Source organism: Lampris incognitus, chromosome 3 (assembly GCF_029633865.1).
Source record: "Lampris incognitus isolate fLamInc1 chromosome 3, fLamInc1.hap2, whole genome shotgun sequence".
In the NCBI taxonomy this organism is placed as follows: Eukaryota; Metazoa; Chordata; class Actinopteri; order Lampriformes; family Lampridae; genus Lampris; species Lampris incognitus.
Window position 1 is genome coordinate 14,097,110 of NC_079213.1, and position 13,408 is coordinate 14,110,517.

Genomic DNA, 13,408 nt, shown 5'->3' on the forward strand with positions numbered 1-13,408 from the left:
CTTTGTGTAATAATGCAGCTAAAAATTTACCCTTTTCCCTTGAAGTTTGTTGGGACTGATCTGGACTTTGTCTCGTCAAAGTATGATGTGCAATATCCATCCATCCATCCGTTATCCAAACTGCTTATCCTGCTCTCAGGGTGATGCTGGAGCCTATCCCAGCAGTCATTGGGCGGCAGGTGGGGAGACACCCTGGACAGGCCGCCTGGCCATCACAGGGCCAACACACACACATTTACACCAAGGGACAATTTAGTATGGCCAATTCACCTGACCCACATGTCTTTGGACTGTAAGAGGAAACCGGAGCACCCGGAGGAAACCCACACAGACACAGGGAGAGCATGCAAACTCCACACAGAGGACGACTTCCAAGATCGGACTACCCCAGGACTCGAACCCAGGACCTTGTTGCTGTGAGGCGACTGCGTTAACCACTGCACCACCATGCTGCCCATTTTCTTTTCATATATGTTGTAAATCCATGTAATTGTGCTATCCTAAGGGGCATGTGTGATGTGATGCGCAATATGCTAAACATTTATTTGAAAATTTACGATTATAACGAGTTATAACTGTTGGTTTGAATAAAGTTGTTTTCTACATATATACAAACTTGAATTATTTATTTTCACACTAATGACTATCAAAGCTGGCTGCAGGTACACCTATGTCAGATGCTTGCAAAATCATACCTGCTGGCTTATGCAGAGATCGTTCACTTCAGAGGCACAATGCATTGCATTTTCTTCCAAAACAGGGCAAAGTAGGTTTTTTCGGGAGAGGCTGATATATGGTTAAAAATAAACCATATGAAGCAGAATGGGAAAGCTGTTGCATTTGGATGGGTTTTCTAAGTGGGAATGAATGAGTGCTTTAAAAACCAATTTCACCCTCTTATGGAAACAAGACAGTTGAACAGAACGTTTTATGCACTTTTTTAAGTATAGGCATTTAGTAAAAAAAATTATAAAGACCAAAAAAGGATGACATATGGTACAAAATGTTTTATATTCTTGACAAACAATTTTTCAGTAAATGCCAGTGTTCTCTCCATGGCCAAGATGTGTCATTTCAAAGGTACCAAGATCTATCTGCAGCCTGACATGACTGCCTGAAGAGACATTTTAAAGAACACCCATTTCAAACTCGGTGACTATTCCAGATTTTGCATAGCTAAGAAAAGCTATCGTCAGAATCAGAGATACTCTATTGATCCCCAGGGGGAAATTGAGTCAAGTTACAGTTGCACAAATTATAGAAGAGAAAATATATATAAGCATAAGTCAACTTGTAAGAAAATGAGAAATATTTACAAAAATATGTGCATTATACTACAATATATAACAATGATATATACATTGAAAAATATGTGCAGAATATGAATGCAATACTAATGAAGTATAAATATACCAGAGTATTGCACAGTTGAAAGATCTGTCCCTATTGTAGTCATTGCTGCAAAATGCAAAGAGCATACCCGAAGATTTCCCAGTACTCACGTCGGTGCATTCTCGTCATATTTGCAGTTTTTTATCGCTCCGAGCCTCCTCCTTTGCATCGTTCAACATCTGTTGGTAATTGGTGGCGGCTTACGCGTACTCCTCCTCTCTCTCTGTAGTTGTCTCATCCAGGCATGATACAATGAGAAGGCATGTTTGTTGTCAGTAAAACTAATCCAATCCCATTTGTTATTTTTTGGTTTTCTGATGGAAGAATGAAGATGTTAAGATGCCATTCTTTATTCGCAGAAACTGCAAGGTGGCGACAAGGGAGAACATAGCTAGGCAACATTGGCTGGTAGTCTGTAGGATGACTTTGGAGATCAAGAAGGGGAGAGAGTGAAGGCAGAGCCAAGGATTAAATTGTGGAAGTCGAAGAAGAAAGGCTGTTCTGTGGAGTTCAGGGAGGAGTTAAGACAGGCAGTGTGTGGTAGTGAGGAGTTGCTGGATGCTTGGGCAACTACTAGTTGCAACTAGTGAGGGAAATGGCTAGGAAGATACTTGGTATGTCGTCTGGACGGAGGAAGGAAGACAAGGACACTTGGTGATGGAATGAGGAAGTATTGGAAATTATATGGAGGAAGAAGTGGGATAGTTAGAGAGATGAAGACAGTAGACAGACAGGAATACAAGGAGATGTGGCATAAAGTGAAGAGAGAGGTGGTGAAGGCAAAGCAAAAGGTGTATGGTGAGTTGTATGAGAGGTTAGACACTAAGGAAAGCGAAAATGACTTGTACCGATTGGCTAGACGGAGGGACCGATCTGGGAAGGATGTGCAGCAAGTTAAGTAGATCAAGGATAGGGATGGAAATGTGCTGACAGGCGAGGAGAGTGTGCAGAGAAGGTGGAAGGAGTACTTTGAGGCGCTGATGAATAAAGAAATTGATAGAGAGAGAAGGTTGGATGATGTGAAGATAGTGAATCAGGAAGGGCAGTGGATTAGCAAGGAGGAAGTAAGGGCAGCTATGAAGAGTGGAAAGGCGGTTGGTCCAGATGACATACCTGTAGAGGCATGGAGATGTTTAGGAGAGATGGCAGTGGAGTTTTTAACTAGACTGTTTAACACAATCTTGGAAAGTGAGAGGATGCCTGAGGAGTGGAGAAGAAGTGTACTGGTACTGATTTTCAAGAATAATGATGTGCAGTGCTGTTGTAACTACAGAAGTATAAAGTTGATCAGCCACAGCGTGAAGATATGGAAAAGAGTAGTGGAAGCTAGGTTAAGAGAATAGGTTATGATTAGCGAGCAGCAGTATGTAGTAGCGTTTTGCTAGCTGCTGCTAGTTGTTTAGTAATAGTGAAACTGTAAGCTATGTATTTAGCTAATGTTTTGAAGTTCAGCCATATGAAATGATGACAGTGGCCCGAGGTGCGTCATTTTTCACCAGAAAATTGGCGCAGTATGCAATGTAAACCTCTTTTCTAGTCTGGACTTCGATCCCAACTGGGCAATGCAGGTTCCCCCTGCTCCGGCAGAGCCACTGAAGGTGTCCATCATCGTGTGTTCCGAGGGCTGACTGGGGGGTTCCTACCTCTGGTGCTTTCTAGGCTTGGTCCCAAATAAAATTCTTGGAGCCATAAACTCAACTGCCGTGCGGGCTCGCGTTGGTCCCCCCTGCTCTGGCGGCACCACTTAAAGCGCCCGTCGTCGTGCGCTCTGAGGGCTTCGGGAGCTGTCGGCGATGGGAGGTTCCCACCTCCGGTGATATTATTGTATGTTTCACAACCACTTCTGTGTCAGCCACTGTCTGTTACAAGCAAACAAGCAACATAAACAAATAAAAGATGCTAACTACACTTACCATTCTGATACATCTGCTAGTCACTGATTTTGGTGCACAACAGAGTCTGAGTCTGGGTCTGGGTCTGACTGAGGCTCAAACATGTATGGATGAATCTCTCCGATGTTTGCTCTAACGCTAGCTATCTTTTTTGGGGGGGGGGTTCCCCCTTCTCCCAAGTTGTAGCCAGCCAATCACCCCACTCTTCCGAGTTGTCCCGGTTGCTTCTGCACCCCCTCTGCCGATCCGGGGAGGGTTGCAGACTACCACATGTCCTCCCATACATGTGGAGTCACCAACCGCTTCTTTTCACCGGACAGTGATTAGTTTCACCTGGGGGACGTAGCATGTGGGAGGATCACGCTATTCCCCCCAGTCCCCCCTCCCTCCTGAACAGACACCCTGACTGACCAGAGGAGGCACTAGTGCAGCGACCAGGACACATAGCCACATCCGGCTTCCCACCCGCAGACACAGCCAGTTGTGTCTGTAAGGATGCCCGACCAAGCCGGAGGTAACACGGGGATTCGAACCAGTGATCCCTGTTTTGGTAGCAATGGAATAGACCGTTATGCTACCCGGACACCCCACGCTAGCCATCTTGATGCGTACCGCTCTTTCACCGGTCAACCTAGAGCAAGCAACATATTCATAGATCCTGAATTTCTCAATGAGGGAGAAAGAGTAGATGTGCTTCCAGCCTGTTTTCTTTTCTTTTTTTTTTTACATGGGAAAACAAACCATGTTACACAATATATCAATCATCTCAGAGTATTTTTAAACTGTAAAACATGTCTGGAGGGGTACTTTGAGTTTAGTTCAGCTCATTTTGATATACCAACACTGAATCTGGGTCATATGGGCTGTGTGTGTGTGTGTGTGTGTGTGTGTGTGTGTGTGTGTGTGTGTGTGTGTGTGTGTGTGTGTGTGTGTGTGTGTGCGTGCGTGCGTGCGTGCGTGCGTGCGTGCGTGCGTGCGTGCGTGCGCGCACGTGCAGGTGTGTGCCTCTTAGGTTGTACATTCATTCACTGACCTGACACTGACATAATGGAGTCTTTGGATCCTCCGGTGACTGACTGACTCTGTGGCTGGCTTGTTGAATAGCTGACTGGCTCTGTTCCCCAGTGGACTTTGCTGCTTCTTTGATAGTGAACACTGTAGAGTGATGGAAGAGGTTAGGCGGGACAGTTTTCACAGCTTCATCAATTACAAGACTGTACCCAGCATGCTGGTGTAGCAACAGTTCAATATTTAGACTGATTTCAGGATAAACATGCAGTTCTTGGGATGTAAAAACATGGATGAACAGTCTATCCATTGCATCTGTTTCTTTTTTAATGGCATGACGCTACATTTGTATGTTCTTACCCGGTCATCCACAGAGACTTGAATATTAGAAAGGGACAAAAGTCGGAAAGGTTGCCGGTTTTCTTTCCCCCCACATTTTCCAATTTTCACAGAGCCCATTTTGATAAATAAGATTGAATTAGGGAATCAAAGAAACTGATTAAATGTTCTATATTTGAAAGAGCAATTACATACAGCTGACATGGTTATTATTTTCCCGTGCAAGTATCAAGCTATATTTATCATATTGCTCTGTGTAAGACAGCATTGCCAGAGATTGCTTTTTATTGTTCTTTATCAAAAAATATGAATATATCAAAATCTTTGAAATATTTTCAATCGCAAATTCATTTCAATTGCATGGTATCTATTTGGTGGCGCTGTAGGGAGCAGCACTAAAGCTGGCAGAGAGAGGGAAAGAGAGGGATGGGCAGAGAGATAGACTGTGAGAGGGGAGAGACGGAGAGAGAGACGGGGGAGCGAGAGAGATGGAGGGGGGGGAGAGCAATGGAGAGAGAGAGATGGAGAGGGGAGAGACTTTTGACTTTTAGATGGAGATGGGGAGACAGAGATGGATGGGGGAGAGAGAGAGAAGGAGACGGAGGGAGAGTGGGAGAGAGGTAGATGAAGAGGGGAAGAGAGACAGAGTGGGAGAGCGATGGAGAGACAGGGAGAAAGAGAGATGGAGAGGGGGGAGAGAGCGAGCGATGGAGGCATGGAGAGAGCAAGAGAGAGAGATGGGGGAGCGATGGAGAGAGGGTGACAGAGAGATGGAGATGGGGAGAGAGAGACGGAGAGTGGGAGAGAGAAAGATTGAGAGGGGTGAGAGATAGATGGAGAGGGGAAGAGAAAGATGGAGAACGGGAGAGAGAGGTGGAGAAAGCAGAGCGATGATACCTTCTGACGGGTAGGGAGGCGGGTCAGCCCAGGTGGCTTGCATGGCCTTTAATTCATGGGAGTATATTCTATTTAGGGAGCCCGTGTCACTCTGTGTTCCCTGCATGAAATGTAAAAACAGTCACCGCAAATATCCATTCAGCATCACTGGATAGGTTTCATCACCGTTGTCCCATTTCGTCATGTTACTATGGAAAATTGTGTGTGTGTGTGTGTTTGTGTGTGTGTGTGTGTGCACGCACATACAGGTTTATGCATGACTCCAACAAAGACCCTTTGTGCATCCTTGATGGGTTATTATTGCAGGGGAGCAGAGGAGTGAGCACGTGTATGTATTTGCATGCGGCATTGAGCCAACTAGAGCTACAACAAATACAGTATGGCACTCATGACCTACATAAAGAAAGAGAGAGAGAGAGAGAGAGAGAGAGAGAGAGAGAGAGAGAGAGAGAGAGAGAGAGAGAGAGAGAGAGAGAGAGAGAGAGAGAGAGAGAGAGAGAGAGAGAGAGAGAGAAATGGTGAGAGGAAGGAGAATTGGAAAGGGGGAGACAGAGTGGGGGGTTGGGGGATGAGTAAATATGCCAAGAGACACAAAATAGAGAGAGAGGGAGATGGGAGAGAGAGAGAGAGAGTTTAGACAGGAACGTGTCCTGGATGTATTTATGTTTTGATATGAATCTTATGTTGTCAGGCTCAACGGTGACACTTCTCTTCCTGTGTGCTGTCGGTGCCCAACATTGATCATTTAAGAGGAATGCGCTACTGACTTGTCAGTAGGTTAAGTCTTTAAGTGGCCTACCGTTATTCAGTTGAGATGATTCAGAGTGGTTTTACTGTTTGGTGAGGTGCAAAACATTCCCCAATGTGCTAATGTGTTGTTAACCAAACAGAAACGGGGGGGGGAGACTTCTCCTGCCGTCACCGCTGCTCTCATTAATTAACAGAGCTGATGAAAAGCCAATGTGATCTTTTATCTACCTTAGGTGGGCCATATCTTTTTTTACCTGCCGTTATCTGAGCCTCTCTCTCCCTCTCCCTCTCTCTCTCTCTCTCTCTCTGTCCAGGTGATTACATCATCCCAGGCCTTGTCAACAAACCAACCGGATCAGACAGACCAGATAACACCGGCACACCGATGACTGACCACTAACACTACCCATGGATTGCGATGGCGGCATTGGAGAAGCCTTGATCACGGCCATGAACAATCAAAATCGAGGATTTCTGCATCAGAACAGACTTTAGGAATCTCCTATTACTGGAGCCGCGTGTAGACAGGAATTAAAATTTCAAAAAAAGTGAATTTGCTTTTTGAGCTACAGTATTTAGCGTGTCAGGTTTTTGGGGACACCTTGGTGGGTTACCGTTTCCCCAGTTTGCGGCTCTATTTTCCTGCCTTTTTTTTGTTTTGTTTTGTGGGGTCTTTATCTTGTATTTGTGCAACTAGTCACCTAAATTTTGCTTCTGCACTTTAGTAAGTTTTAAACCTGGACTCCAGGTCGACCTGTTTTTTTTTCCCAATAGGAATTTACTCAGGACTTTTTGATTTCTTTTTCAAACATCCCCGAATTCCTTCCTCATCACACTCTCCTGTATCCAACCATGTACGGCAGCGCCCGCTCCATTTCTAAGCTGGACGTCGTCGGTTCCACTGGCAATGGCTCGGCATCCGGCAGCCCCGGACGCTCCCCGCGTCTCCCCCGCTCCCCCCGCCTCGGACACCGGCGAAACAGCAGCAGCAGCTCGGCTGGTGGGCTCACGGGCTCTGGCAAGACCCTGTCCATGGAGAACATTCAGTCTCTCAACGCCGCCTACGCCACAACTGGCCCTCTGTACTTCACCGACTCCGTCGAGGACCCCGTGGGCATCGCGGCAAGCCTGGGCAGCGGTTTGAACCCCTCCATGCCCAAGAGCACCATGACCCTGGGCAGGGCTGGCGCCAGGGTCCCTTACGGGGTCCGGGGGGCCGTCATGGGCAGCAGTCCGAATATTAACGCTGGAGGTGGAGGGGTAGGCGGCGGTGGAGGGGCCATGCCCAGCGATGCCATCGCGTTCGGCGGGGAGATGCCAGGCCAGCCTCCCCAGGCGGCCACTGTGCCTCACTCCATGAGACAGGTGAGAGTCAGTTGTCGTTCGCGGTGAGTTTATTGTGACATTTCTCTTTGCTAGTGGTAACTTAAATAGCACCTGATGTTTGAAGAACTGGTCTGATCCGTTTTACCTCTTGTGATGTGCCCTGAAAAAAAACCACCTCCATAAGAAGCATAGTACCTTCCTCCTACTGTGCTTGTTCCAGTAAGTGTCTGTATCATCATTAAAGGGGCATTCCGGTATTTTTACATGTTTTTAGCCAATTTACTAAAAATCACATATTCTTTACATAACTCCCAACCATGTTCGAAGGCATGCAGTAGTTTTTAGATTTTTCTATAGTTACCAGATTTGCTATTATCCTTCTTTTCTATTTTCTTGCTCTTATCAAGCTCAAAGAAGTAATCGATGTTTGAATAATGTTTGTAAAACAGTTGTTTGTCCAGGGACTATTTTCTGGTGGGGATGTGCAGTTGGTTGTGCGGGCATCTTCAAATGTGTTGTGACTGACAGCAAAGCGCAGAGTGAAACTTCTCAAGTCTATAAGAGCTTTCAGCTGTATTATCCCACAACGATAGTGTGACTTTTTCTTACAAAGAACTAATGACGACTAAATGTTCACTGTGATGGATTACCCATCTCAAGCAAATTTCAAATCTCTGCAAGTTTGTTTTCATACTTTGCTGAAATGTATGGAACTCAATGGCTGCCTGGAAGGTAGGAAGAACACCCTCAGAAAAAGAAAAAAAACTCCAGTAGGATATGGAAAATGTTCATTAGAAATACAGAGTTTACACATATATGCAGCAAGTAAGCTCAAACGTGCAAAAACACCAGTACGGTCCTTTTAAAACCGGTCTCTCACCAGCTTCTCTCCCCAACTCATCAAACATTATTTCCCTTTAAAAAGTGCAGGCACGGGGCATCCGGGTAGCATGGCGGTCTGTTCCATTGCCTACCAGCAGAGGGATCGCCGGTTCAAATCCCCGTGTTACCTCCTGCTTGGTCGGGCATCCCTACAGACACAATTGGCCGTGCCTGTGGGTGGGAAGCCGGATGTGGGTATGTGTCCTGGTCACTGCATTAGCGCCTCCTCTGGTCGGTCGGGGCGCCTGTTCGGGGGGGGGGGGAACCAGGGGGAATAGTGTGACCCTCCCACGCGCTACGTCCCCCTGGCGAAACTCCTTGCTTTCAGGTGAGAAGAAGCGGCTGGTGACTCCACATCTATCAGAGGCGGCGTGTGGTAGTCTGCAGTCCTCCCGGATGGGCAGAGGGGGTGGAACAGCGACCGGGACGGCTCGGAAGAGTGGGGTAGTTGGGGAGAAAATCAAAAAAAAAAAAGTGCAGGCACATCTCCGTTGTACAACACACAGGCAGTATAAGGTCAGCGGGAGGTTTAGGTAGGTTTGTTGTCGGGGCACTCTGGCTGTGAGGCTGCTGCCTGGTCCAGCAGTTGTTTATCATGTCTGTGATCCGGGACAGAGGCTCGCGCAACTGTTGCAAAAACACCGTAAGGCGGTCCAGATATGATCTTCAGCTGAATGCCTACAAAGTTAATATGAAACCTACTGCATTGTTTGCTCTTCAGGACAAAAATAGACTGCACGCTGTTCACAAATTTGCCCCCAGCGTATATTTAATCCATGAGTTTGATGCCATGCTGAGTTAAACATTTTCCGGGGATTTTTTTTTTTTATACTGTAGCTTTTAGTTACTTCAAGTTTGGTCGTTCTCGGTCCTGTCACAGTTTGTGTGATTTTTCACCAGTCAAATGACCTTACTTCCTCTCTGTTATTTACCAGGTATTGAGCTTGTCTGAGAATGAGTCATTGTTCACTTCACAACATCAACATCGGCTGTCTGATTTCCCGTCAGTTGATGAGTTCATGCCACTGAAATGATGTGTTCGAAAGCCGCGTGAAACAAAATGAAATGATATTACAGGTGTTGAGATTTTCTCGCAGGTAAATGTTTGAACTTTTAGATAGTTTTGTTCATGTCAAACAAGAAATGGGTGATGACAAAGCATCCGCTAAGTGGCAGGTTTGTGTTGCCGATCATTCACTCGACTACAAGTCGTGCTGATGGGTTTCTCACTTATCATAAGTTATTGCATTTTCTCCTCAGGCACTGCTATAGTAAGCACATACATTCATTTTGGGTTTTTTTTTCTTTTCTGTAGCCTCTTTTTCTGCCCAGTGTCTGATCTTTGCTGTGTGTGTGTGTTACCAGGTGAGAGACGGTGCCATGTCGGACTTGCAGACACAGCTGAGAGAGGTGCTGAGGGAGAATGAACTGCTACGCAGAGAGGTGAGGACACACACACACACAGCATTGCAGAAAGACGTTGATATATTCACCTCTTTATGTGCATTGATGGGTTTTTATTGCTGTTTATTTTAGGGGGGTTGTAGTGGTTGGGCGGCTCAGTGGTTAGTGCAGTCGCCTCACAGCAACAAGGTCCTGGGTTCGAGCCCCAGGGTAGTCCAACCTTGGGGGTCAACCCGGGTCATCCTCTGTGTGGAGTTTGCATGTTCTCCCCATGTCTACCTGGGTCTCCTCCAGGTGCTCCGGTTTCCTTCCACAGTCCAACGACATGTAGATGAGGTGAATCGGCTATACTAAATTGTCCCTAGGTGTGAATGTGTGTGTGTGGGCCTTGTGATGGCCTGGCGGCCTGTCCAGGGTGTCTCCCCGCCTGCCACCCAATGACTGCTGGGATAGGCTCCAGCATCCCCACGACCCTGAGAGCAGGATAAGCAGTTTGGATAATGAATGAATGTAGTGGTTGAAGGCTAAGTAATCGAAGATGGCTTCCACTGGGTTGACTTCCTTCATTTAAGGCCTTCTGGAGAAAGAAGAGCACGCTCAGACAGAGGGCGCTACTCATTCCTTTGCGACAACATTAATTAGAAAATGAAAGTACTCTTCATGTGTTATTTTATCTTTTAGTTGGAAGCCAAGGAGTCGAAGTTGAGTTCTTCAATGAACTCCATAAAGACTTTCTGGAGTCCGGAGCTGAAGAAGGAGAGAGCCTTGAGGAAAGACGAAGCCACCAAGATGACCGTGTGGAAAGAACAGTACAGAGTGGTGCAGGATGAAACGCAGGTAGGTCGCCAACATCTCCCAGCGTCTGTAACACCAGTGTCAAGACCCTGTTGTACTTCTCTCCCTGTTTCAGACAAAAAGAGGCGGAGACAACATCAACGAATCAAAATCAAGCAAACACATCTCGAGCTTTCACTGAATACTATAAGCGTAACTTTTGTAGTGGCTTCATATCTGCAGTTTTTGGGTTTTAATGCACACTTGCATTAACGTGAAGCGTAAAGCTGAGTCGTAACGGGTTTTGTTGAAATTGAAATTGTGGTTTGACAAACTTCTGATGTGCGTGATGACATAATCTGTCTGTGACGAGATTTCAAAATGCCTGTGATTGACAGCCAGTGCAGCCAATCAGAATGTGGCTGTTGGAAACAACAACAGACCGAGGTGAAACTTTGCCAGTCCTCCAAGTATGTGTTATGGTCTTGATGTCGGGCCTCACAAGACTGATATCTGACAACAACCACCCATTAGCTTCTCCACATCTCTTCCCCTCTAAAATAAAGCCTGTCCGTCTTTGTTCCTGAGCCGTAGTTCTACTGACAGCTCTGGTGGATTGGGTGGTGTTGCTGTGAGGCAGCATTTAAGACACATTAGCAGAGGAACAGGCTTTCTAGGTTGAGGGTTCCCAGCTGTCTGTTACTTGAGAAGCCATCTGGAAGAGACAGAGAAACCAGTCTGGCAGGAGGCTATGGGGGGGCTGCAATATTATACAAGAGATAACACACACACACAGTCGCTCGCTGCCTCACGGTTACACTCACATTCAGGTTTGATGGCTCACACACACACAGTGAAAATTCACACATCGTCATGAGGTCCGTGAAGGACCATTCACTCGTCTGCACAGAGAAGAAAGAAGCTCTCTATCCTTCCATTCTTAAATAATGACAACGGCTCTGTTAACATTTCAGTCGCGAAAAAACGTTCTTATCCTTGTGTGCGTTTGTGTATGTATGTGTGTGTGTGTGTGTGTGTGTGTGTGTGTGTGTGTTTTGGGCTTTAATTAGGGTGAGGTGTGTGTGTTTGTTTAATGAATTCCTGCAGACCTTTGATGGCAAGGTGGATGTAGTAGAGTGGAGACTGATGGTGGAGTAATGGGCAGAAGTACCAGTTGGCTGACAGTAACAACTGGATTTGGGGCCACAGTGTTCACTGCACATCTAAGTGTGTGGTGAATTATGAAGTGTTGTAGTCTGAAATAATGAACTTGAGCGAGCGGTTAATAAATTGATCATCTTGTTGGCCTGGGAGCACTAGTAAAAGCCTCACTTGCCCTGGGTACACACACACACACACACACACACACACACACAGTGTTAGAACAAATACCTGTAAAAGCACATTTTCACATGTTCTGTGTTGTAGTGAGCAATGTGACATGTTAAGACACGTTAAAAACCCCCCCCCTCTCCCCCTCTCCCTCCCCAGCCCTCGTTTCTATTCGCTTTCTGTCCTGTGTTCAACACATCCATTTAATCCAAACAGGCTTTTTATCTTGTCTTTCGTAATCCTCCTTTCCTTTCTCCTGTTTCTCTCAGTATTTTCCCCCCTCTGGTTCCCTCTTTTCACGTCAGTCCCTCAGTGTTTATTTGTGTGTCTGCATTTCAGTGTCCTCTCACTCCATTCTCCCCTTTTACATTCTCTCTCTCTTTCTCTCTCTCTCATTCTTTCGCTTTCCTTCTATTTCTGTCATCCATTGGTGACTCAGCTCTCACTTTCCGTCCTCCCTCACTCCTCCCTCCATTTCATCGTGCCTATCTCTCTCTCTTTCGCTCTCTCTCGCTCCCTCGCTTCCATTTCTCTCACTCCGCCTCCATCTCCATGTGGGAAATGGAATGTGTTACCTCCCAGTCATTTTGGGAAACACACACACACACACACACACACACACACACACACACACACACACACACACAGACACACTCACACGCGTGCACATGCTGGCTCACGCCCCAGCTGTGGAATGCACGTAGCAACTCAGCCCCATCTTCACCCCTCCCGCTCTCCCTTCTTCCTTCCTTTTCCTACCCTCATTTCTCCTCCGTACTTTCGTTCTGTCACTCCCTCTCTCTCTGTCACTCTCTCTCTCTCTGTCTCTCTCTCCTCTCCTCTCTCCAGTTCTAAACAGTTGTTTTCAATTCCAAACATTTATCAACACTTGATTTAAAAATATTTTTTCATTTACCTCACATGACATTAACACAAACCATTATCTCAATACAATATCTCAATACAACTTCCAAAACAGAAACATCAAATGGGATCACACACAAAAAAACGAAACAAAACACATGCATCATAGCATTTTGAGCATAGACCAGACGGCCCACCTGTCGGGGTGTGAGTTCATAGGTCCAGGCCAGGTTAAGTGTTCACATAGTTTGTTAATGCAGCCCAGGTTTGGTAAAATCTCTTGATGGAGCCGTTGAGGGAGCATCTGATTTTTTTCCAGCTTGCTGTTTTGCATCATATCTTTCATCCACTAGTTGTGTGATGGAGGGGTTGCATGCTTCTTTTTAAATATAACTGAGTGCCTAGCTAATAGACAGGAGAAGGCCGATGACCTTATGTAAGTGAGCAGGCAGATTTGAATCATCTGGAACTGAGAATATGCCAGAGATAGCAGTTGTAGAAGAAGGTCTTTTTAACATGTGCCTGCACATTGTTTTTAATGACAATAA

General features: G+C 46.1%; 1 protein-coding gene across 1 annotated transcript in view; it reads left to right on the plus strand.

Moving 5' to 3' along the window:
• LOC130109178 (ELKS/Rab6-interacting/CAST family member 1-like) overlaps positions 1 to 13,408 on the plus strand; it is a 209,018-nt gene that overhangs the window by 16,019 nt on the left and 179,591 nt on the right. The window contains exons 2-4 of the mRNA XM_056275934.1: positions 6,593 to 7,643; positions 9,852 to 9,929; positions 10,572 to 10,727. Coding sequence (XP_056131909.1) covers positions 7,131 to 7,643; positions 9,852 to 9,929; positions 10,572 to 10,727 — 747 coding nt within the window. The 5' untranslated portion in view covers positions 6,593 to 7,130. The remainder of the gene's footprint in view (positions 1 to 6,592; positions 7,644 to 9,851; positions 9,930 to 10,571; positions 10,728 to 13,408) is intronic.